The sequence below is a fragment of the Mugil cephalus genome, chromosome 21, assembly GCF_022458985.1.
Source record: "Mugil cephalus isolate CIBA_MC_2020 chromosome 21, CIBA_Mcephalus_1.1, whole genome shotgun sequence".
Lineage (NCBI taxonomy): Eukaryota > Metazoa > Chordata > Actinopteri > Mugiliformes > Mugilidae > Mugil > Mugil cephalus.
In genome coordinates this window covers 3,377,082-3,402,015 of record NC_061790.1, presented here as the reverse complement: position 1 = coordinate 3,402,015, position 24,934 = coordinate 3,377,082, and the positions used below count along the sequence as shown (strand labels likewise).

The 24,934-nt window shown below is 39.1% G+C and overlaps 1 protein-coding gene across 1 annotated transcript in view; it reads right to left on the bottom strand.

Annotated features, from left to right (window-relative positions):
• clvs2 (clavesin 2) overlaps window positions 1–24,934 on the bottom strand; it is a 39,495-nt gene that overhangs the window by 1,115 nt on the left and 13,446 nt on the right. Inside the window, exons 3-4 of the mRNA XM_047574136.1 lie at window positions 2,852–2,962; window positions 2,426–2,658 (exon numbers count right to left, since the gene is read on the bottom strand). Coding sequence (XP_047430092.1) covers window positions 2,426–2,658; window positions 2,852–2,962 — 344 coding nt within the window. The remainder of the gene's footprint in view (window positions 1–2,425; window positions 2,659–2,851; window positions 2,963–24,934) is intronic.

Below are 24,934 nucleotides of genomic sequence, written 5' to 3'. Positions count from 1 at the left end.
TATACAAACTAAGAGGAGGCCAGAGAAGTGAATATGTGACTGGCTATGTTCTGTGCATGTCGTGTGTATCATGTGGTGTATATTAACTAAAAATCAGTGCATCCTCATAAATTATTTTGGATGGCATTTGACTCTTTATGATCAGGGCTCATTTTCTTTAAAATTAATCCACTTTGCAGAGATTTTCCAGGTCTTTCCAGGTCTTCTCACTTGTTTTGCAAGTTGTTCATTTTAATTTCTGCAGATTGTCTTGTTGAGAAGCAGAAAACCACACTGTTGCAGGAACAAATTAAATGTGTAATTTACTTTTAATTATCTGTCTTCAGGTTGAGCCCTTTTGTTTTGCCAGGTCTATCTAATATTGATTCAGGCATTCATCCAACTTCTTTTCCTCACAATCTCAGTCGATGCTGCCCTACTTTAAAAATCTATATAACACCGTGTGCAACAGCCTTAGAATCATTTTATGCAAACTAATAGGAGGCCAGAGAACTAAATATGGGACCGGACATGGTTCTGTGCATGTAGTAGGAAAGAGGAACATACAAGCACTTTAAGTGCTTGTATCACGACATCCCTGCTCATTATTTTGGACGACTACACATGATCCGGGCTTGTTATCATTCATGAATGAAATCTGCAGAGATTTCCTGAGTTTATGTTTTATACCTAACCCTCCATGTTTCTGTGCATCTGCCCAAGAATTTAATCTGCTTTTACACAATGTTTGAAGATAAAACTGTACAATATTTAGCCCGACAGGGTATGGTTTTATTTCTGCACATCTCCAGGATATCTTACTAATATAAGTTTTATTTCTACCCACTGAAATGTCCATCTGTTGTGTGAGTTACATTTTTTTTTTTAACAGAAGAGAAAGCTCTCTGTACATTTATATGAAAGCTGCATTTACGACATCTAATAATTAATCAACACAATAATTATTGTAACAAACTATATAATTACAGTTGGTAATTTATGACTCAGGACCCGGTGACTGGCAGGGTTGGTGGCCCAGCGGTGGCAGCCCGCCATCTTCACTAACTGTCGTTCATCTTTTATAGTATAAATGTCTCTTTGTCAATGAGTCAGTTGAGGTCCCACAGCGGTGAGATGATTTACTGCCACAGTGACTTATAATGTGTTGTGGCCTATAGGAGGAGGATGATGATGTAGAAAATGTCAAACTCACTGACTGCAGCATCGGGCCAATCCTTTATGATGACAAACATGTTTGTTTCTCAAGACTTTACATCTGGAGGCAAATACAAAGGTTAACTCTAAACCTCTAACCAGTAGAGAAAGTAGGATTTTTTATTTCAGTACCTTTGTTTTACAGCCGGGCTCGCTTAAATCAATCAAGTATTTGATTAATAATTTGATCAATACAGACAGACAAAACTAATTAGAGCATCTTCATCCTCATCAGCCGAACCAAAGAGGACAAGACGTCAGACACAGTGAGATAAAATCTAAACATTTGCTCTATTATGATCGTCTTGTCTGTTGACTCTAATTATGCAGAGATAAACTAATCAGTTTTACTTGCCGCTCTGCTGAACACTGACATGGACTGAGGCTCTTAAATATGTACATTAGTTGAACTCACTTTTTCATATTTACTGTATATTTAGACTATGGCTACTACGTCAATAGATTAAAATATTTAATTGCGATTACTCACATGGCTACCACAGTTAATGTGCGTTAACACGAATTAACCTCTTTTAAATTAACCTAGAAGGAATATTTGTCCAATTTCTATTAACAAAATCTTAGCCCCTCAGAAATCTCCATGCTCAGTTCATAACAACAGTAAAAGCCAATAACTTGCACAACTTAGTGTTAAGAGAAGCATGTAGCAGTACATTAAAGCTAAACCTGGCGCTCAAAGACACATTTCTTTATCCATTTCTGCTTGTTTGTTTTGGTTTGCTTCCCTATTTCGCTTCTTTGGGGATTTTTGCTGCTATAACTTGTATTACTGCCCTCTGACTACTCTGACCACAAGTGCAGTTTGGATTCTGCTGGCTTTCCAAGGCATTTCCAGGTGTTGCTTAAATCACTTCCTGATTTCCTGTAACTATGGAATGGGCTGAGGTCATAATCACAGAATGTGCATGTGTTAATTGCATGTTGAAAGGAATTTATGTTAGCGCACTCTAACTTTAACAACCTTAATTTAGCCATTGAGCATAATCAGCCCTATATTCGTGTTATTTTTTAATGCACCATTTAATTTTTGAACATGTCTACTTCCCTTACATAGTTTGTAATAAGTCAGTAGTTCCGATCTCTGCATAACCTGTGAATATTACCTTTCCTTCAGTAATCTGATGTGTTGATTACTTGAAAAACTATAAAGAACAGAGGTAACAGTACAACAGTATACGTATCCAATAGATTTGGAAAATGATAAGCTGACCTCTTCATGGTCTTGGGGGAGAGGTTTTTCTCCAGGTCTCTCTCCAGATCTTGCACTGACAGGGTGTAGGACTCCGGACAGTAGTCGGTCTCCTCGTCGTAGGCGTGGTCCAACAGCGTCCGAGCCCACGTCCCCATGTCGTATGGCGGCATCATCCCTCCGAGCTCTGATGGCAAGATCTCAGGGTGGATGAGCTGGTGGAGGCTGTTCAGGTTGTTGCCGTGCATGAAGATCTGCGGAGGCAACAGACAGTTTGGATTTAAGTCTACGGCAACCAAAAATAATAAGTCAAGACAAACAGGGCTAAAGGAGTCAGGTGCTTTGTTCCCTAATCAGTTTTATAGCATCATTTAAATTTAAAGCCAAAAAAAATGTAAATAAGGAATAAGGTTATTTTCTTGATTAATGATGCATTTCTCAGCTCACCCTCTTCCTAGTTTTGTCCTTGAGGAAGGGTCGGATGACTGTGTAGAGAGCGTGGATGTACCAGGGCTGGTTCACAAAGTGGATTCCTCCAAACCTGGCAGGAAAACTGTCCTGTTGGAAACACACACACAAAAAAAACATACATGTTGATCCATGTACCTATGCTTTAAAATTCATTGCAATCCAGTTTCCATCAGCCTATCTGCTCCACCACCACCAGCATCTGTTCTTATCTGCAACCTCCATCTGGGCCTCTATGCCGTTGCATCTCATCAGAGTCTAACCAGAAAAGTATTTGATCTCACAAGCTCTTGTTACTTCACTAAATGTTGCTCTTTACTTCCGAAACACCTCTCTTTATTGGACTTATTTTACAATCTATATTGGTGCTTGTTTTCTGTATAAGGTTTGCAGCAGCAGGCTATTTCTGACCTTAATTTTTATTGTAATAAAACTTTGTGCATATAGTAGGTAAGAGAAATATTCTTCAGAAAGGAGCCACAATCAACGGTTGTGTTGGAGATTTGTGCCTCCTGCTATTTATTTTCGCTGATTTGTGACCACACTTGAAACATTTCTGATGAGGGCTCAGTTTTTCTTCAAAAACTTTGCAGAGACTGAATTCTACACTGTCCTTGTTGGACTAATTTTATCATCTATAACAGTGCTGGTTTGATGCATTAAGTTTATCTTCATCTTCACATCTACTGTAATTGTCAGAGTGGCAGAGGTAGTAGGAGGTGAGGACCCAAATGCAGGACCAAAGATGAGGCACGGGGGTTTGAAGTATTTAATAATTAACAAACAAAAGGTGCTGCAGTCAAGGTTGGAAAATCTAAAATCCAAAAATCAAAACGGATCATGGACATGGCAGGGTATCAAGGAACATGACAACATGGAAATAACATTAACGACAAGACAAGGAACAAAGGGAAGGCAGGGCTATAAATACGCATGAGGGCTGAGGGTTGACAAGCCACAGGTGAGACATATGAGGACAATCAACAGGGGTGAAACCAATGAACAATCAAAGGACACACGAGGAAACACAGACAGGAAATCCAGAACTTATCAAAATAAAACAGGAAATACAAAACACGATACAAGACAATCATGAAAGTGACAATAAAAAGTAGAATATCATCAGCATAATATGTAAGTCAGCTTCAAATACTGATGAAAAATAGCTTGTACAATATGTCTTCCTTAAAAAAAAAAAAATACTTTGAGTGTAATTTGAGTCATTAAGAGAAGAATTTTAAAATAAAAGATCGCAGCAGACTTCTAACAATTGATGAGCCAGAAATGAGTTGTGTTCTTACCAGTGCTGTCATAATTTCCTTAAGCTCCCATAAGATTCTGTTATGTGTTATAATTTGCTTTTGAAACATGAAATTTGGGACAGGCCATTAGGGAAAATGAAGGAATAAAGTGTAAACAAGTAACCAGTAATTTCCTGAGAGACACTGTTAACTTAATTTGACTGTCAGAGATACAGGAAGTAGTAGTTTTAGAAAAATGCCAATCAAGCCTTAGAAGATCCTCAGGTTGGTTATTTTATCATCCAAGGGTACAAGAGGATTCACAGTCACCTATCATGACAGAGAGCATAGTCCAGTTGAGAAGGACTTTTTTTTTTTTTTTTTTTTTTTTTTGTTACAGTGTTGTTTAAGTTCCAGCCAAAGAAAAATTACCTCTGTGAGTTTCCTGTCCCCTTTCATTAGATTAGTTTTGCAAATGGGCTCTAATCTCATAGTCAATAGGAAATGGTCTGGTCTATTTTGGAGTCACAGCAGCCTCAGGGAATTGAGTCCTCGTTCATACAGGTTAGTGTGTGGAGTCTAGACCCAACGCGGTGTTTCCTAGAACCATGGCCACAATTATTATAATTACTCTCCACTGTGTGTGAGTGAGTGTGTGAGTGTGTGGTAATTTGGCCGAGGTCCAGTAGTATGGTGAGATTATATTCTGACATAACCGAGCTGCTGATGAAAAAGGCTCCAGGCAGACATTTATATAAAATACAAAACCATCCACAGTGTCTCGGGTCAGCCAAGGTTTGTAAATCAGGATTTGGCCGATGTGAATCATCATGGCTGATTCTAGATATGAGCATATGAGCATCTAGACATACTGTACGTATATGTGCACTGGGACATGGGTATATGTCCATCTGGACATTGGTATGTGCATCTAGACTTTAGTTATATGTGCATTGGGATATGGACAAACGTGCATCTAGACAAAAGTATGTGTGCATCTAGACATATGTGTGTGTGCATCTGGATATGGACATATGTGCGTTTTCACATGCTGTGATCATCACCCGGCACCAGCTTCGACGAACTGTGGTTTGCATGCCTGATTATCGCCTCCCGAAACAAATCCTATACTCCTATTTCCTTACATGACAATGTGCCTCGGGCGGACAAACGGAAAGGTTTAAGGACAACATCAAAACAAATGTCACATAGACCCTAAGACCTGGGAGGCCACAACAACTATGGAGTGACCTGGACACAACTTGTCTGAGATGGAGCCGCACAATATGATGACGACCTCCACGGTGGTGCAGAAGACAAGCGCAAATGAAGAAAGGATGAGAAGGTTCCACTCAGACCCATGAACCTCACTACATATCCCTGCACACACTGCACCAAAGTTTGTGGGTCCAGGATTGACCTCTTTGCCCACCTGAAGACCCACAAGGACAAGGAAGGTGGACAGTCATACTCGACCTGAGTGACCGCTAACGATGACGATGATAATAAGTGAATCTAGACATTGGTATAAAAGTATCTAGGTGTGAGTATATGTGCATCTAGATATAGGTATATGCATGTTCAAACAGAGCACACTCACATAAGCATGGCAGATTTTGTGAGATCAGGACAAGCTGTGCTGTCTGCAGCAGTCTGACTGTCCAGGCTCTTTACTGTCCAGGCTCTTAGGTTTCAGCATTTGATTAATGACCAAACTTTCTCAAATTTTCTTCACATGCCCAACTTAACTATTTTTACCCACAAAATAAGACTGACCGTTCCGTTTCTAGATCTGTCCTTGCAGACAGAGACGTATTTAATGGATTGGTCTCTGCAGCTGGAGCATTGTTGGCTCTGAGATGGCTACCATCACATTCTCTGATCTGGCAGCAGTGGACCAACTCTTTTCTGGAAATAGTTTCGATAGAGTGGTTTGTAGCCCGAATGAATGGAAGCTCTCCAAGTAGCGTAGGCTTAATCAAAAGTACAAATATGCACTTTTTTTTCCCTCTGAAAGACTTCCAGATACTTCGGTTTAAAATTATTTTGATCATCTGTTTCTGTTTGAGTGCATTCACATACACTCTACCCACCAGAATTAAAGTAATATTGACTCAGATGTTGAGCAATGTCAGTACCAGTAATAATAAGATGTAGTTTGGCTATATGGTGGTCAAACAGTGGTCTCTCCCAGCAGATGTCAGATCCTGTTGGGGCCCCTGGACCTCTGGCCTGGCCTCTGCTCTGACAGACTCTTTTTTCACTTTGATGAAGGGGCCTGATGTATTATACATGAAAGACTGCAAATGGAAGATGAGCTGTTGGGCCTCCGCTGCATCAGAGCGAGGGTAGGAGGAGAAGAAACAGGAGCTGGAAGACTGATCTGCCTTCACCTGAGTGATGTCTCAGGGAAAGGAAGTACTGTAGATGTGAAGTGGAGAACAAAGGTGAAGAATAAATGAAGGTAAAGGAGATCCAAAAGGAGAAGGAAAGATGTAAGGGGATCTGGAGGAAGGAGGAAAGTATAAAAACCCTGCTTTTTGTTTAAATGTTTCAAAATATAGGGGTTAAAAAAGTCCAATCTAGAGACATCAACAAATAATCAGAAGAAGATTGATTCAGATCAAGATAGTGGTAACACTTTCTATGAAGGTTGTATTTACAATGCGCTATGAATGCACTCATAATTGCTCAGAAATGTCCGCCTTTATTGAATGCCGTCAGATATTATTTTAATATTGTTTTTATCAATATTATTATTATTGTAGAAGTGTCATTCCTTAGTCCATGACCCCTGACCTCTGACCCCACCCACTCACCTCCGTCCCCAGCTCCACCCACCCACCTCCGTCCCCAGCTCCACCCACTGTCGTAAAGCATTGACTGTATGAACTAGTCGTAAAGCGGCTTTTCTTTCCTTTCTCCACTGAGCCCTCTCCAGGACAGGTAGGTTGTCTCTCTGTCCTGCTAGTGTTTTGTGAGCTAATGCCTTACTTTGCTTACATGAAGCACATCGTTTACATATTAAAGCAATGATTTCCAATGGTTTCAATCATTAAACGCAAGAATATGAAAACGATCTAATTTGTGAGTTAAAACTAGCCGTGTCTGGTAACTTTCGTCTAGCTAGCTTAAGCCACCTACGGGTAATCTGCGGTGTCTGCATGATATGCGGCAACACAATGTCTCATTAGGCTGCTTTAAACAAAAAAACGCGATCTGCTTATGTGTTTTCAATCAAACCTTTCTGCATAAAAACAAACCCAGCTAGAGCACTAAAGATTTGCCTCTGTTTTTCTTGTAGTTGCTGTCAAACCATCTCCTGACCTCTGACCCTGAATTACCTCACCAACCCAAAGGCACTTTTAAGAGCCACATCTCTAGGACCACGCCGTGCCACTTTTGTGGCCTGTTTCATGTGTTACATGTGTTTGTGTAATGTGCTCAGAGCATTGATAATCATTCTGATTATGTGTGTTGGTTTAAATGAAAATGAAGTGAACATAATGCATTCCTTTTGTCTTTACTGTCCAGGCTCTCATTTCATTGTGCCTCATATTTGTTTATAATAGTCTTATATCCACAACACCTCATTTGCACTAACTTACCTAAAGCTGACAAATAAACCCTATGACATTAACATTGTGCATATGGGGTAAAGATGCCAGATTCGGTACTAAGTTCATTGCACCTTTTAATTACTCATAGTAACTTATATCTGTTAATAATAGTGTCATAATCTGGATGATATTGCATAGCTGTTTATAACTGTGTGCTGTAGGGAGATGTATACATTATTATAACTTTATTACATATACTTATAACTACAGATATAAAGCACTATAGGCGAAGTCGAAACTCATGCATCACTATGCACATTTAGCAAAGCAAAGTAGTTATGATGCATCATAAAATGAACAAGTGACTAGGCAGATATTGACATATTTATAATGCACTATTCAGATTAAAATTATAATCATTCATAACCAGTTGTCATAATGCATCATGAAGTTGGTTATGACGACTTGTGAATATGTATAGATGGTAATATTGACCATTATAATGCTTTATAGACACCTTATAAAATATTATGAGTGCATTCACAGGGCATTATAAATACAACCTTCATAGAAAGTGTTACCAAGATAGTTAACATCTTTCAGATATATTTCCTTCATCCAAATAGTAAAAATCTATATCTCATACATTTTGTGGTTCCAGAACCTCTCCAAATGAGATGGGACCTTCACTGTAAAGAGTGAGTCCGGCTCATTGTGTAAAAACACCAACCAAACACAATTGGTTTAATTTTTTTTTTCTACTTCCTGCTTCAATTTCAACAACGTCGACATTTCACAGAAGACAAGTAGTACCAATTTTTGTATCTCCAAACCTACTCAGTTAGCCTTTCCTCGATGTGTTCCATCTTTATTGATCCAAAACAATTGTGGTGATGAAGAAGCAGCCAGAAATACTTAAGTGAAAACACGCTACAACCAAATGGACCAATCACAGCTCTTGCAGTCTTTATGGAGCAAAGGTTTCCCAGCATAACATTAAATTGCAACGAGACGATCAATGCTATTCACGTCACCAGTTGGTGGTTTTCAAGTTGTGGCTGATTGGTGTATTTCTTGAAATAAAACATCTTTTTTTTTTCAGTCACCAGTCCATCTCAGCTAAAATCGGGTGATTCTAGCAGCAAAATGACTCATCCGACTGAGCCTAAACAGCAGGAGCTTGGGCAAAAATCAAAGCTTTGTCAAAACATTGCTCAAAGCAAAAGTCTCAGAAAAGATCTTCCCACTGCACTGACAGCTTCCAGCAAACTTCATTTAAAAATGCTTCAGTCTGGCAGAGCTCCTTGTCAGCCTGTGTCGACTGAAGAGCAGAACAAGTGATTATGTAGATGCTAAGGATCTTCTCCTAGAAACGCTGAGGTTTCTGTGATCTGCTTGATTCAGGGTCTATCTAACCAATCACAGTGGGGCTCAACAGAAGCCGTAAAGATATCGCTTGAAAACCGCAAATGTCAACATCATAGAGACGGCAGGGAAAAAGTCAGGGCTTCGTTAAAGTCAGCAGGTCTCATCCTCAAATGTTCTGACAGTCGAGGAGCCTTCATCACATCATCAATCACCCGACAACGTGGAGATGTCGGTTTATTTTCTGCAGAATCATCTTCACTTTCACGGCTGCGGTGTGAAAAGAAGACAAACGTTTCACAGTGCTTAAAAGTGTTAAATTGATATTTTATCATTAGGTTTTTAATTTATTTGTCCACAACTCCTTGTTGTTGCTACTCATCCAGGAGACGGAATCTGGAGGATCTGCAGAAACCAATAACACAAATAGGATGTTATGCCAATTTGACAAATTTATGTCATGAAGCTTTTTGTCAGAAGATGGTTTCCATGTATATTCATGTTCTGACACACTTAAAAAAAATAACCAGCTCAAGTAATAAATTAACTCAACGGTCAAACCCAGTTCAGTCTTTGTCTTTGATTTTCAGCTACCGTGACACAAACGTCGATGCTAAACAAATGAGCAGGGAGTTTTATTTTTGGCTTCCCCCTCCAGGTCACCGCTGACTGTGTTGAGTTACAGTGAAAGGTTGAAGGGAATTAAAGGCGACAGAAGATGGAGACAAGTCAGGTCAAACCAACGGGACAAAAAGTAAAAGTGAGGAAACTTTAGCAGATTCTGTTACACTACCTATCTCCCTCCACCCCACCCCATCACGGTCCCTGGCTCCACTGAGGAGGATAAACACATTAGAAAAGATTTTCTCTGCGGAGCTCGGTTTGCTGTAGAAAATGACGCCCACCTCCCTCTTTGTGACATTAAGCACTGCAGCAAATTTCCCTTTAAATCTAACCTGAGGCCACAACTCGCGAAATGCAGCACAGAGGCTGTCAATCTCGTTGGTGAGCGTCTTTTGTTTCTTCTACACTAATTATAGTTATGGCTCACAACTAATTACACCACTCTGAAAGGACATAACCACAAATCTTTGTTTTGGAATTGACCCTTTTACTGGAACAACTTTTATTTAACTTTTATTTAACTTAACAGTTAAATAAAAGAACCAATTGTCTTTAGAATCACCAATGAACCTAACAAGCATGTCTTTGGATGGTGGGAGGAAGTCAGAGTACCCAGAGAGAACCCACACAGACACAGGAGAACATGGAAACTTCACACACAAATAGATAAATTCAAACTCAGAAAGAAATCATCGGTACTAACCATCACACCACTGTGACATATCAATCAGAGCTGATCTTTTTTGATATGAAAGTGGTTCTGTTCTATTAGGAATTTCAAATCTGCAGGAAATACAATAGAAGAAGAAGATTCTCCCAGCTAAATGACAACACTCAACAGGAAGGAGTCACTAGGATTTTGTCTTTGTTTATCTTCCCTTGCCTGTCTCATTACCTCCATGTTTCTGTCCCTTCTGGAAACTGGTCTCTTCACCCCATGTTCACGAGAAAGGACCAGATCACCTCTCGCCCAATATAACCTCTAGGTCTGGGTGTATGATAGGTTGATAGCGATAGTAGTGCAGGTGAGATCGTGTTAGTCTGTCATTTACCTTCTGCACCTCCAGAACCAACAGCAAGACATAAGTTCATCTTCTTTTTCACTTTTTATGGCAGCATGCCCTCAGTTCAGTGGTACACATCCACACTAATACTGGTACTGACAACAACTGTGGTATTAAATTTTTTTAATATTGTGTAAAAATGTGCATATGATAATATCATGTAAATAATCCGTGCCATTTGAACACAGGGGTGGGTAAAAAATATTGATATGAAACAACCGACACTTAAAAATGCATTTCCTGGATTTTGCCATTATTGATGATATGATATCGTGATAATATTGTTGTTATTATGACACTCCACAATAATCGTGATGTGAAAATCTGATATCGTGACAGACATGCAAATCAACAACAACAATACATCGTTGACTCTTTCTTAAAGGGACACTATTTTTAAGCTATGCAACAATTTTTCTTCTTAGAATAATAAAAACAGAAATGAATAGAGCTTTTAACACAGTACCAACAATTGATATGACTTGGTTATTGGAAAAACAGCCTGCAAGCCAAAAACATGTGGGCACCCCCACTTTGGAAAAAGATAATAAATAAATGCTTAAATTGAATGTTTCCTGCACATTCCTCTCAGTGGATTCAAATATAAACTGCACTCGTCATCACAAAGTCATAAAATAGATACTTTCTATCCTTTTTATATTAACATTCATGAAATCACAGGATCCTTCTCCTCTGCAATCAGCAGTTTTGATGCATTTAGTTTTTTGTGCAGTACTTTCTGGTAATTGGAGCGATTTCAGGGCTCATTAGAATAAAACATCTGTTTATCTAAACTGGAGGTGATTAGATGATTTTGTAGGAACACATAAGAAACAGGGCAATGATTGCATGAATAGAGACATTAAATTAGGTTTAAACTGATTCAAGACTAATAAAATTATCCAACATACAGGTGTAATATATTTTTTTTCTTTAATGTGTAATTTCAGCTTGTACATAATAACCCTGACAGGTGCCATCTTGTTCCGTGTGACAGTGTGAGACCTCAGTGAACTCGCAGCCGTGACAATCTTCACATGCGTCCCCACTTCCTGTCCCACGTGACTTGAATGCAGCATCAGAGCACATACGCTCATTGGTAAAGACACGTGACGTGTTTACTTCCCCTCAATGACCGAACCAGGAGAAAAAAACAAAAAACAGATGAAGTGAACCAGTTGTTCATGGAAGCGTCTGTCCAGAGAGATTATTAGCTGCACCGTGACGACTCAAGATATCGGACGCGCCCTTTAATATGCACAGCCTCGACGGGATGAATTAAAACCTACTGTGAAATAAAATATTAGCTTTAAGCATCAGCTTTTGGTTGAGTTTTTCATATGTCAACGAGGCCTCTATGAACAGATAAAAAAGCTTTTATTAAGTTTAAAATCTGACAGTCTCTTCTCTCTAGAGCCCAAGGTTGTCCTTCATTCTGGTGTTATAAAAGATTTTTGCAAGCCGGTGGAATCAAATCTGCCCGTTGATGCAGGGGTGTGGGGGGGTGGGGTCTCTTTGATGGATTGGAGTTCTGTGACTCAAAGGGACAATTTACCAAAACTAAACCAAAACATCATTTGAACACTGAAGGCATGAAAACTTAGCAGACATCTGAACCTGCTGCATTAAAATCCTTCATAAAACACATTTGTTGAGTTGGACTTTTGGGTCATTGTCAAACCTGCAGCGCTCACAGAGAGACGTTACAGAACTGACTGAAAGGCCTGTTAAGGTTTGTTATGTAACTGTCAGCATAAGTGAATATTTAATAACTGTGGAGATGTACCTTTCAGAAACAGTCAGTTTGAGAGGAGGAACCAGGAAGTGACAGCAGCAGGTAGAGGACAGCGCTCTGAGATTCACTCACATTCATCGTGAAAGCATCGCGTGATGAAGTTCTCCTCGTAGATCCACTGCGTTATAATGTTTTCCGATTCCTGGACTTTTAATCAGATGCATCAGCCACTACTTACGGTATGTAAACAGTCGCGGCATAAATTGCTCTAAAAGCCACAGTGACGAGAGGCTCGTGAAATATTAAGCGGCGCTTCATTGTCGTGTTTGTTGGAGGACCACTGAGAGCTCGGTGGTCGGCAGCAGCTCTGATTGGATATAATTATAGCTGGATTGTGTCCCAGCAGGTTGGCAAACTCCTGAGAGTACAAAAAGATAAATACCCACTGATTGGGAAAGTCTTGTTTGCATAAGTGGTGGAAACGACAATGGGCTGTTGAGTGTTACATTTTGTAGAAATGTGTGATTTGCGGCGTCTGTTGTTTCAGCACAGAGCACAAATTATGTTTCCACTGACAAACATAATGACAACTAATCCATCAACGGAAAAAAAACAAAACAAGGAGGTGGTCACTGATTTCAGGAGGGATGAAGCTCTCCACATCAATCGAGACTAAGTGGAGAGGGTCCACACTTTTAAATTCCTTATGACTTACAATACCAGTCATAGGTTTCAATTCAAGTGTGTCCAGACTTCTCCAAGTACTTATCCATCAACACCTCAACTTCTTCACAATCCTTGGAACTAACTAGAGGGGATGCTGCTGCTGACCATCGTCTGTTCCAACACTGAGAGTATTCTGGCATAAAAACGGATCAATAAGCCTCTACAGGACCAAGACAATCTTGTTGAACACCTCTATGCTCGATAGGGATGGATACCGGGGTACTTGGTATCATACTGGCCCCGGTGCCATGCTAATGGTAGCAACACAGATTTTGGAGCTTCATTTCAATGTCACCAAATTTTTAATAAACTCCCCCTGGCTGTGCCGATGCTACATGTGACGTGGTGTCAATTTTTCTCCTGCATGGATGGAAATAAACCTTCAAAATGCCTGAGGCCAAACGTTTGTCAAAAGTTTGGCTATATTTCTGTTAGACAGTTTCAGAAGTACCAGTTTGGCAAAACCTTAACCTTTAAAACCTTAAGGATACTAATCCCTAATCCTGAACACCACATGCTCAGGCTGCTGCCCTCTAGACCTGAATGAACAGACTAAAAAAAAATCATTTTCATCCATGGACATCAGGACACTGACATACAATATCAAAGTACAATATCACCTATAATCTGCAGTATACACTGATCACACATAACATTATGACCACCTTCCTAATATTGCATAGATCTTAAAACAGTTGTGACTCAACAGAGGATGGACATGGACATTCTGAGGGGTTCCTGTGGTGTCTGGAAATAGGATGTTGTTAGTGGGGGCCTTTTAGGGGAGGGGCCTCTGTGGATCATCCCACAGACACTTGATCAGTTTGGGATCTAGTGAATTTGGAGGACAGGTCAATACCTTGTGCTGCTCTTTGTGTTTTTTTGAGTTATCGCTAAAGCGTTTTTTTATCTTTTTGTGTGTCTGAGTCAGTCTGCATCGTGCCGGGGATGATTGCTGCCATCAAGGAGTGTCATTGCTATGGGGTGGTGGTGTCTGGTCTAGTCTAGGTGGGTGCTACACATCTAAGTAACATCTACACGAATGAATGCCTGATCCAAATTTTCCCAGGAGAACATTGAATTGTTACAAGGTGATCAATGTTACTCACTCCTGCAGTTAGTGGTCATAATGTTGTGGCTGATTGGTGTAAATCTCAGGCTATAAATATATATGTTTACTTCTTGTTTCATTCCTAAAAGTGCTGTGTTTTTATCAAGCATTGTCCAAATGGGAGGAAACAGTGCTTTTGTTGGGGCTATTTTCATCAGTGGATTTCAACACATTTGGTTCCCTGGTGAGATTTAACAGCGTGAGGGGAAGTTAAAATAAACTGGGTTGATTGTAATGAAGGAGTGTGTCACTGATTTGTTTTCAACTTTTCTGGACAATGTTCTGTGACGCAAAGGACCAATTTACCAAAAATGCTAAAGAAAGAAAGCCGGTGTAGAGTCTCCTCAACACCAAACAGCAGACAGACACAGCTGGCACCTAGAAGATTAGCGGAGGTGTTGCTTTGTGTCGTCTGAATGCGTAAACAGGAAACCGCTTGTCTGTTTGTGTTCGTCAGTGTCGTGTTCACGGCTCGTTTCCGCCGCCTGTGAGAATCTGGGGAAACTGATACGTCAGGTTCAACCAGAGGACTTGAATATAAAATCTTTAAAAAAAATAAAAGAAGGCAGATATCGTCACCATTCTGCTTCTTGGGAGACCATCAGCCTCACATGTATTTATATATAATTCATTAACTTTCTGTTACAGATTCTCCTCTGGAGGACAAAATATCATTTAGTCATGTTGAATTGAGGCTTTTTCTTTTGCAAGTTGAGCATTAAACCTGTATCAATCTGCTGTTTAGTCACATGGGGTCACTTTTGGACTGTGTTTGTGTTCAATACTCATTTTTAAATTGAGTCTTTCTTTTTTGCTTCGTTTTGGTCTCCTCCACAACTCCAAAAAAAAAGTTGTTGCCATTTGCTGGTTAATTTAGGCAATTTTGTGCATCCACAGAGTACTCTTTAAAAAATCATGAGAGCATGACTTGTACATGTGGCTACTTTCAGCTCATGGTATTAAATCATATACTGCATAAAGCTTTAAATAAAGATCTTTTGTTATTTTTGTCGGCTTGTAGATTTCCAAGAGTACAGGCCTTTTTTATGTGTCTGAAATATTGAGAACCAAATTTTAGGGACTTTTTTTTAAAGCTGAAAGTGTGATTTTTGTGTTTTCTGTTAAAAAAGTTTTGCAAGTTTGATTTCTCTTGTGTCCAAATTAACCAAATGCAGTACAGATCATCTGCAACAAAACCGTGGATATAAAGTGAAACTAGAAAAGGATGTGAGCATGCATGCATGCAATGTTTTATTTACTGCATATTTCATGCAAATTGGAATGTACATTTTTTAGTACTTCATTCTTATTCTTATTTTATTCTTATGTCTTGTTCATATGTTTTCTTTTTTCTCATCTCGTGACTCTTGAACAAAATAATCTCCTACAGGGATCAATAAAGTGATCTGTGCAGTTCCAATTTCGGCTCATTAGAAGGTGAGTCAGTAACCGATGCCAAAAAGAACAACAACAAAAGGCGACACTGATCATTTACACAAAAGCAACCTGATGAAGAAAGACGAGAAACCCAACCATTGCAATGACTCATGGAAATTAGTAAAACCTAGCGTCTGTTCATAGTAATACACGAGGAACTATCAATTAGACGTCGAAATCTATCACTGAAAAACTGCAGCAGCACGAGAGAAGAAAATGAAGACCGAAGAGACGGAAGAGAGCGATGGGTCTGCAAAGAGCGAAAGCCTGTGTTTTATGGCCGAACCTGCTGAAGCTGTAAGAGTAAGTCACACAGAGCTGCAACCTGTGACTCGCAGGCTGCTCATTTATTATTTAGTTGATCAAATGGGAGCTGTGACAGCAGGATGGAACCAGATGATTCAACCAGAGCTACAGCATGCCTGAGTTCGTTGTTATCATTCGCCCAGCTGGAGCCGCAGAGTGCAGTGGCGGTCGTTGAAATCGATAAAGAATTTGTGCATTCGACTGACTCATTTGTGATGCTAACGTACGCAGTCTGTGATAGAGTGGTGACCTGTCCAGGGTGGACCTCGGCTCTCGCCCAATGAGAGCTGGGATAGGTGACATTTCTGCTGATCCTGGACGACTTCAGCCTTTATTTATCATTCTCCAAGCTCACCTCATATACTGACGAAGCATAAGTTAAAGATATGCTGAGTTGAGGTTGAATGGATACTAAACGACTTTTTTTGCAAGTTCAGAATTAGTGAAAGCTGCATTTATCTGGTATTTTGCAGGCTGAAAGACGAGATGACCTCATAGTTGCTTTCAGAGGACAGAGTAACGCTGTGCTTTCAGACAGTTTTTAGCCACTTCAAAATTCTTTATTCACTTCCACTTCCTTTTTTGCTCTGTTTTGGGCTCCTCCTCCTCCTTCTAGCTAGCTTTCATCAAGTATCAGGCCGCTTCAAGTAAATTCACATAACTAATATTGTAATTGGTTCCAGAGACACTGTATGTGGTATTTCCATAATATTTTACCTCTAGTTGAAACATCTTATATACGTCTTTACTTTCATGCAGCTCTTCTCTATCGCCATACTTTCTTTTTTTAATCCAATCAGCTTTCGGGTCTGACTGTGCTCTCAGAGACAGAGTGTGGACTAGTCTATTCTTGCCTTTTCACCAGACTAATGACACAGAACCAGTCTCAAAAGAGTGCAAAATGAATGAGGACGAAGAAAATGGTGTGTATTTAAAAATAATAAAAAAAATAAATAAATATTATGAATCTGTATTAGAGAAAATCATTATTTTGTTAAACCCAGCCCTAAAATAAACCACAATCAATGCGATGTAAAACCCAAACAATGAGCAAATAGAGAGCTCAAGAATTCTTTGGGAGTTAATGTTAATGTCAGCAAAAGTTAAATTGTGGTGATTCAAAACATGATAACTCAGTTTATTAGATCTTTCACAGCTGATCTAGCTCATCTCCACATATTTGTGAAAATTAATTAGCAAAAACAAAAATGTTCCTTTATAAAGATTTTGTTGGAAGAATGTCAGCATGCCATCAGTTCTTTTTTTTTCCCACAGTGCCAATCTGATTCACTTTTCTGGCAAGTGTTTATATGATTAGTCAGTTCATCAGTATTCAAGTTTAAGCCTCTTAAGCATTACAACTCTTTCTTCCTTTTGCTAGAAAACTGCATTTAAAGGCCAAAAAACATCCCAGATATATATTTTTAAGTTGATTTCACGGTTCTTTTATATGTTAGAAACAAATAAAGAATAAATTAATAAAAAAAACACAACAAAACAGATTGACATGTTCTGCACTGTCTCGTTGTGTGTGGAGTCTAGGGATCATCTGGATGTAAAATAAGCTGCTTGAACACTTCAATTATGGTTTAAAGTTTAGAACAAATGGTTTAAAAAAGTTATTTATTGTTTAGTTTCCTACTACGTCCGAACGCACCATGTGTACAACAAAGAAGAATTTAATCTCATTGCCACAGGAAAATTAAATTACTTTTCTTTCAGTAGCTGTTTCCATTACAGTTTTCACAACATAAAAGCGTTATTTCTGAAATTTCAGTAAAGCTCAATTGCTCTTTGGATGTGTTTCCACTGAAAGGTACTTCATGAATGAGCTGTAACTCTCATAAAGTCTCATCTCGCGATATCCCACAATTATCTCGAATTGTCATCACGCCAGAGAAACTTCACTTTGAGGAAGACGGACTTCAAATAAACTGTGTTTCCATTGCACTTTTGTGATAAACTTTTATATCCATATGTCTGAAAAACCACCTCATGAGAACGTAAAAGTGTTTTAACTTTAGATATTTCAGAGGTTTTTAGAAATGTAGATGTTTCCATTACTAGTTTTAATTGCAATATTTGAGTTTTGCCCATTTCTAGGGGGAATGGAAACGCAGTAAATGAATCTAAAGGTTCCTTTAAGGTACAGCAGGACCTACGTATGTAGCCTATGTCGGTGTGAGCCATTTCTACTCATCAGTCTGTCTTGTTCTGTAACAATGCCACACAAACAGTAGTCGGTGCTGTGTCTTCTTTGCCAGTCAGGTCATTTTGTGTTTCCAGTTCTTGCTTCAGTTTCAACAATGGCAAAATTTTGGCAAAGGTTCGCTTAAGACAAATTATACAAATGGCTATATCTCCGAACCTCTTCAGGCAACATTTCCAAAGACTGCAGAGATGATGGAGAAGCAGCCGGAAATACTAAAGCAGGAACATGCTTCTGTGCTGTTGCTGCAGCTCTGTTGTGAAATTGACCCAGAAGCCTATTTTATTGTGTTTATTTATTGTTTATTCTAATCTGATTAACCCTTTTCTTCTCTTTGTCTATGTCTTGTATCTACATCCTTCTGTACGGGACCTTCTGTTGTCTCAAATAAAATATTTTCAGCTTCCAGGAAAAAGAAAAATAACAAGATCCACAGAAGAATTGATTTATGACTTTACGGCACATTTAATGGTGCAAGCGCCCATTTTTCAATTTTAGCCAGTATTGTTGTTAAATATTAAATTTGAGTTGTTAAATGCCGTAGGCCTGAAGCAGCTGCTGCAGAAACATGATGTAAATAAAGTAAATTGTGTAGATTATATATGATATGTTTTAAATATTCCACAATGATTATTGTCTTAGGGTTAGGGTAAGAAGAGGGTTATGAGTGAATGTTAGGGCAAAGGTAGGGCTATGAGTGTGCGTAAGGGTTAGGGTTGTGAGCAAGGCCTAGGGTTAGAGTCACAATTCAGGGTTAGGGTTAGGGTCAGGATAGGGCTATGCGTGAGTCTTAGGGTCAGGTTATGAGTGAGTTATGAGGGTAGGGTAGGGATATGAATGAGGTTTAGGCTCAGGGCCAGGATAGGGTCATGATTGAGTCTTAAGGTTAGGGTTATTTTTACATTTATCCTTTTGATCGTTAAATAAAGAGATTCGGTGCTGCAAACCCTAACCCCAGTCTTTGAGGAATGATGCTATAACACATTTTTTTAGCTTTTTGTTTGTTTTTTGCTGGCAGGGCCTGAGTCCATCACTTCTCCGCCGCAGTTGCTGACATTACCACTTGTGACACGTGTCGTCTAGGCCTCTCCAGACGTGTCTGAGCTGCGATCATACATCCTCTCCCCTCCGTCATCTCTTTCAGTCTCTCCACAACACATCAGCCTGATGAGCTCTCTCTATCCTGCTCTGCTTCTGTCACTTCCCATCTGCGCAAGGATGAGCAAACGTGTCCTCCGGTGTAAAAAAAAAACAAAAAAGAAAACGGTAAAAGGAGAGAGCTTGTGGAAAAAAAGGCAGCATGCTTTGGTTCTTTTTTTTTTATTCTCTCTCTCAGGGATTAAAGTGTAGCCTGGAGTGATGCTATTGTTTTGCTGCCGGCTTGTTCTTTTACAAAACCTGCCTTTATTGAGACGCGTCTGAGTGGAGTCGACGTTCAGGGGGGGAATAAAGGTTGATTCTTTCTACAGGAGATAGAACGGTCTTGGTTTTCAGACTAAGTTGAAATTCATTCGATAAAAGAATCCACTTCTTCTCCAGAGGACAAAGTCAGCAATGCCGGTTCAGCCTCGGCCACCTCGTCCTTCATCCAACCCCGTTCACTCCTCTCCTCGCTCTCAATAACCACTCAACACATTCTTTTTACTCTTTTTACTCCTAAACCTTTTATTTAATCAGAGCGGGTGTCTTGTTCTCTTTAGCTGTGCAATAATCATTCAGTCCACTTGTTCCTTTGTAGAGTTTCATCATATTTTTTTATATTGCACGTTTTTTCAATTCGGCATTTTTTTTAGTAAATTGTACCCTGCCACACCTTAAAAATTTTAAGAAGTCATTTCAAGTGTCCATGTATACACCAACATTCAAACCATTTTGTGACAATTCAATGATCTGCTGGGAAACTTTTGGACCTCATGAACTCATTCATATTACTTAGACACATAGCACCCACCTAGACCAGACTAGACACTCCCACCTAATAGCAATGACACAGTCATCCCCCGCAGGATGCAGCCTGAAATATGCTGGTTTTCCATTCCACCTAGAAATGTGCAAAACCAAAATATCGCAATAAAAAAATTATAATGGAAATGCCAACATTTCGAAGAAATTAATCAGGGGGTCTTGTGACCAATTAATTTTAAGTCCATCTTCCTCAAAGTGAAGTCTCTCTGGTGTGGCGAGAATTTAAGACAATTATGGGATATCGCAAGATGAGACTATTTACGAGAGTTACAGCTCATTCACAAAACGCCTTTCAATGGAAAAGCGTACGATTGAAATTTCAGAAATATCACGTTTATTTTGAGAAAAACTGTAATGGAAACACAGCTAAAGACACATGGAAAAACGCTTCAGGAACTCATGAAGGTCATAATGTTATGGCTGATCTGTGTTTTGGTGTAAGTAAAACCGATTCCAGTTCAGAACTTTCCTGAATTCCTGATACCTGGCCACATTCATATCCATAAACTTCAGGGTTGGCAGTGTCCTCTCATCCACAGATTCGTGAATGTATTTTAGGATCTTAGAAACTGATCTCACAAACTTCACACCTCTTTTTCATTTCTGGCTTCAGAGACGAAACAAGAACAAATGTTTCATCTGATTCCTCAGTGTGAGGCCTCGACGAGCTCCACTTGCAGAAATGATAAAACTAGAGCTATCACGTGAAGCCTCCACATAAAGTTTTATCAATACATTAAAGCTGATTGAAAGACAGCAGGTTTGACTGGTGTGGAGAGACAGGAAACACTTCATGAAGAGTAACCAGACTTTCTTTCACACTGAGAGGGACGCTCACGCCAATTACTGCTGCCGTCTCTACAGGATATTAAAATACTGCCGACTCCACTCAGGAGCTCTGAGGGGGGAGGGAAGGAAGGAGGGAAATTAAGTTCTCCCCCAGCTGAGAGATCACAGATGTACATGTATATTAATTCAGCTTCTTGTGGAGTCCAGGGCTGATCGGGTCTTTACTAAGAGTTGATCAACCCCAGCATTCAAATGTCATTCAAAGATTATACGACGGACCTGTGTTGTGCTCACCATGTTTTTTTTTTTTTTTTTAATTTATTTAAAATGACTGCAGCGTGTCTTATTATTGCCACCTTGCTTCCACTCATGTTCACCCTGTGTTTGTGTGGGCGTTGCAGTTGACCTGAGTGTCCAGATTGTGATCCGAAAGCTCAACAGATCTTGTCTCGCTGCCAAACAGGCAGAAGGGAGGAAAATAGACGCAGGGACAGGGGACAGACTCTCCTGACACTTCAGGGAGACAAAAATAACTCTGAAAGAAATGTTGACTGGACGTAAGGGGCGTAACCCCCCTGATGTGACCATAAGTATCAGCAGATGTTTAAAATATTAACACAATATGCAACGCTGAAATGTCTGTAAAGCCTGTTTTACTTTTGTTTATGTTCTAGTATTTATTTTAAACTATGTAATTAATTTAATTAATGTGTAGATGTGTACAGACAGTATGGACCCCATGGCAGCTCCTCTAAAGTGAAGCCAAAGCAAGTAGAGCTCCCCCTAATGTCCAGAGGTTGTAATATAGGTTATAAGCTCCACCCCCTCCATGTTATTGGCGGGACTATAATGGTGATGTATGTTCAAGTGACAACTTTTTTTGTTAAAGTTCCGTTTTAGTTCATTATTTAACACTATAGAAACAGGATGTGACATAACGGTGACCACCAGTTGCCATGCCGACGCTTCATAAAACGGTCCTGTGGGACCGTAAGAATTTTTTTTAAAATAAGTCCAGCGTATAATCAAACATTTCCTTGTAGCTGTTGGAGGTGGAAAAGAGCATAGTATTAATTTATAATTAAACAAAAACATGAGTGAGTCCGGAGGAAGTGTAGGCGGGGCATCAATATTGTGGCTCCAGTTTGGTCAATGGGAGGAATTGGAGACACATGGTCCATACTTATATACAGTCTATGGTCTAACATCTAAACTTACAGCAGAAACAAACATGTTTGCAGCCTGCTACAACAAACAGTTTAGGTCTCTGTAGTGGATTCATACATTCATTGGGAGAATTTTTGTGTGACTCATTGTGTCCCTCGAAACAGACTTGGATCATGACCCAAGATGAGGCCAAAATAGTCCCTGAACTAGAACACATGAATTACCTGCGGCTTCTCTTCATCATCCCAGGGAGATTTAGAGAACGGCCTAAATGCATGTGAAGTGTTTTCTTGGGTCATGGTGCCCTCCAAAAACGGCTGCACACTAAATAACACACAAAACATTAACACATGCTTTTTTCTGATCTACCAGCTCTAGTGTTTGCAGTCCTAGTCGGAGTATGATCGGCTCCCAACGAAGAGACTCCAAACAAACATTTTGCGTTAGCTTCCAGGCTAAAGTTTAATCTCATCTCTTGGTGTGAGAGTTTTTTCTAAACTAAAAGTGTGGGCTGTTTCTAACACACTCATCATATGTTGCAGAAGTGGACTTTTGTCCTGTGACTCTTATTTGCAGGGATTAGCTTTTGTAGCACTTTCTATTGCAAAAATGTTTTGGCTTTCAGGTTGGTTTGGAAAGTGTATTCTCCTCTGTTTTGGCTGAGGATTTTAGATGCATTTAGATAAAAAAACAAAAACCAAATTTATTTAATGCATGCAGGCATATAGACCAAATATCAGCCACGTTGCATCTGCACATTTATCAAAATTAAATATTTATCATGAGATTTTGCAGTGTATTCATTTTAAAGCAACTCTTTTCAAAGGTATGAACAAAGGTCTAATCCTGCCGTTCGCTCGTTTTCAAAGGTTTTAGTGTTGATCTATGACTATACTGGCTGAGAATATCAGCTACTGGCAGCTTCTCTTCAAATCATCTTCAAACCTCGTATCAGCCAAACGGTGAGGATTTTTTATTTTTTAATTTTTTATTGGAGGTGGGGAGCATGTGGTCAGATAGCGTCTGCCTTCTTCCATCTGCAGTTAAGAGATAACAGGCAGGAAGGACAGTCTGAATCGCTACAGCGAACTTGGTCAACAGCGTCTTTGTTCATAATAAACCTGCTTACACACTCCAACAATACATTATTGACATTTACAAGTGACGCTGGGATGGAAAATGATCTCCTAGTCGCCTCGCTATCAAGCGTAACTCCAAGTGTCAGTTATTCCCAATAAAATTAAACACTTCACCTCCCGTTAACCACGTTTCCGGCATTTAAAAAGCAAATTAATTTACAGTACGTGTCCTTATTATACTGCTTGGCATAAAAAAAAGCTAAATTACAGGGTGCTTGAAAACCTTTTATCATTTATTATACATGAGGATGATGAAAAGGAGGGGAGTTTTAATTCAGCAGAGTGGATTAATGTTCCTGTAGACGTCTTCCTTTTATCAGTGAAGTGATATTTTACAAGCGATTAAAGAGTAAACAAAAGCAGTATTCATCTCCGTGCAGCCATTGTTGGCACAGTTTCCTCTGGAGTCCCAGTTGTTCTGGAGGGGTGTGCGCGTTACGCAACAATGCAAATGCAAAGTAAATCCTTTCGGGAGCTGGCGAACTGGAACTGTACTCTACTGTATATGTTAATGTGGTCTAAATATCAGCAGCTGTCCGGGCTCTACTTGGGGGGGCAAACACCCACAGCTACTGAAGGCAAAATGAATAATGGATGAATGCAAACAACAACAGAAAACCTAACATGGACGAGTCTATACATAATGTGAATAGGAAAAACATTTATTCATGATAAAACTTATTCATGATGGTGCACATGATGCTTATGCTCCAATTTCTTCTGATTAAATGGTGACTTATTGATGTATCAAATGCTAGAAAACTGGGGAAAAGTTCAACAAAATTGCTGTTTTTTGATTAATTGACATGATAAATTAGTAAAACTAATAATGAGCTAGTAAAACTGTAGCTCATGAACTGTATCAGAATAAATTTGTGTACAACATATAGATATATATGTCACATATTCATTGATCAAAAGCAGATATGACCATTCATTAAAGCGTCATTAACTATGTTTTATGCTACTAGGGGGCAACCTAACGAGTTACATCTGTGGAATAAACAAAGACGTATCAAAACCTTGATAAACATACTACACATACAAAAACCCTAAAAGTTACATAAATATACAATGCTGTAGCTAACGTGGCTTAAAAGTTACATCTTAATTTAGCAGAGGTGGATGTGAATGTTTTCACTGTATTTTTCGTGATTATACACCAAATTAAAATCTTGACTTTTATGTGCACAAAAGGTCAGAGGATCACCAAAATTAATAGGATGACACATTTTGGTATAACAAATGTCTGTACCATTTTTTTTTTCAATCGATTTGATATGTTCTGAGATATTTCACTGAATATGACCCGATCACAAAATCAAAAATGGCGGACTCTATAAAAGAGAGACGTAACATTTCAAACTTAAATTGGATATATGCTACATAATAACAATAATAAAACTTGCAGCAGAAAAAAACTTTAATCACATTGAACATTTTAGTTTAGCTGACTCTCAGCTAAGAAGAGTAGAGAACAGAGTCACAATTAAGATGAAAGTTTCCATTTTGTAGTAGTTAATAGTTAAACAATAATTTATTTTAATTGTCTTATTATTTGTTCTTTTTTTTGGTTTGTTTGTTTGTTCATCATTTGAAACCCATATTTTGTATGACTGTCTCT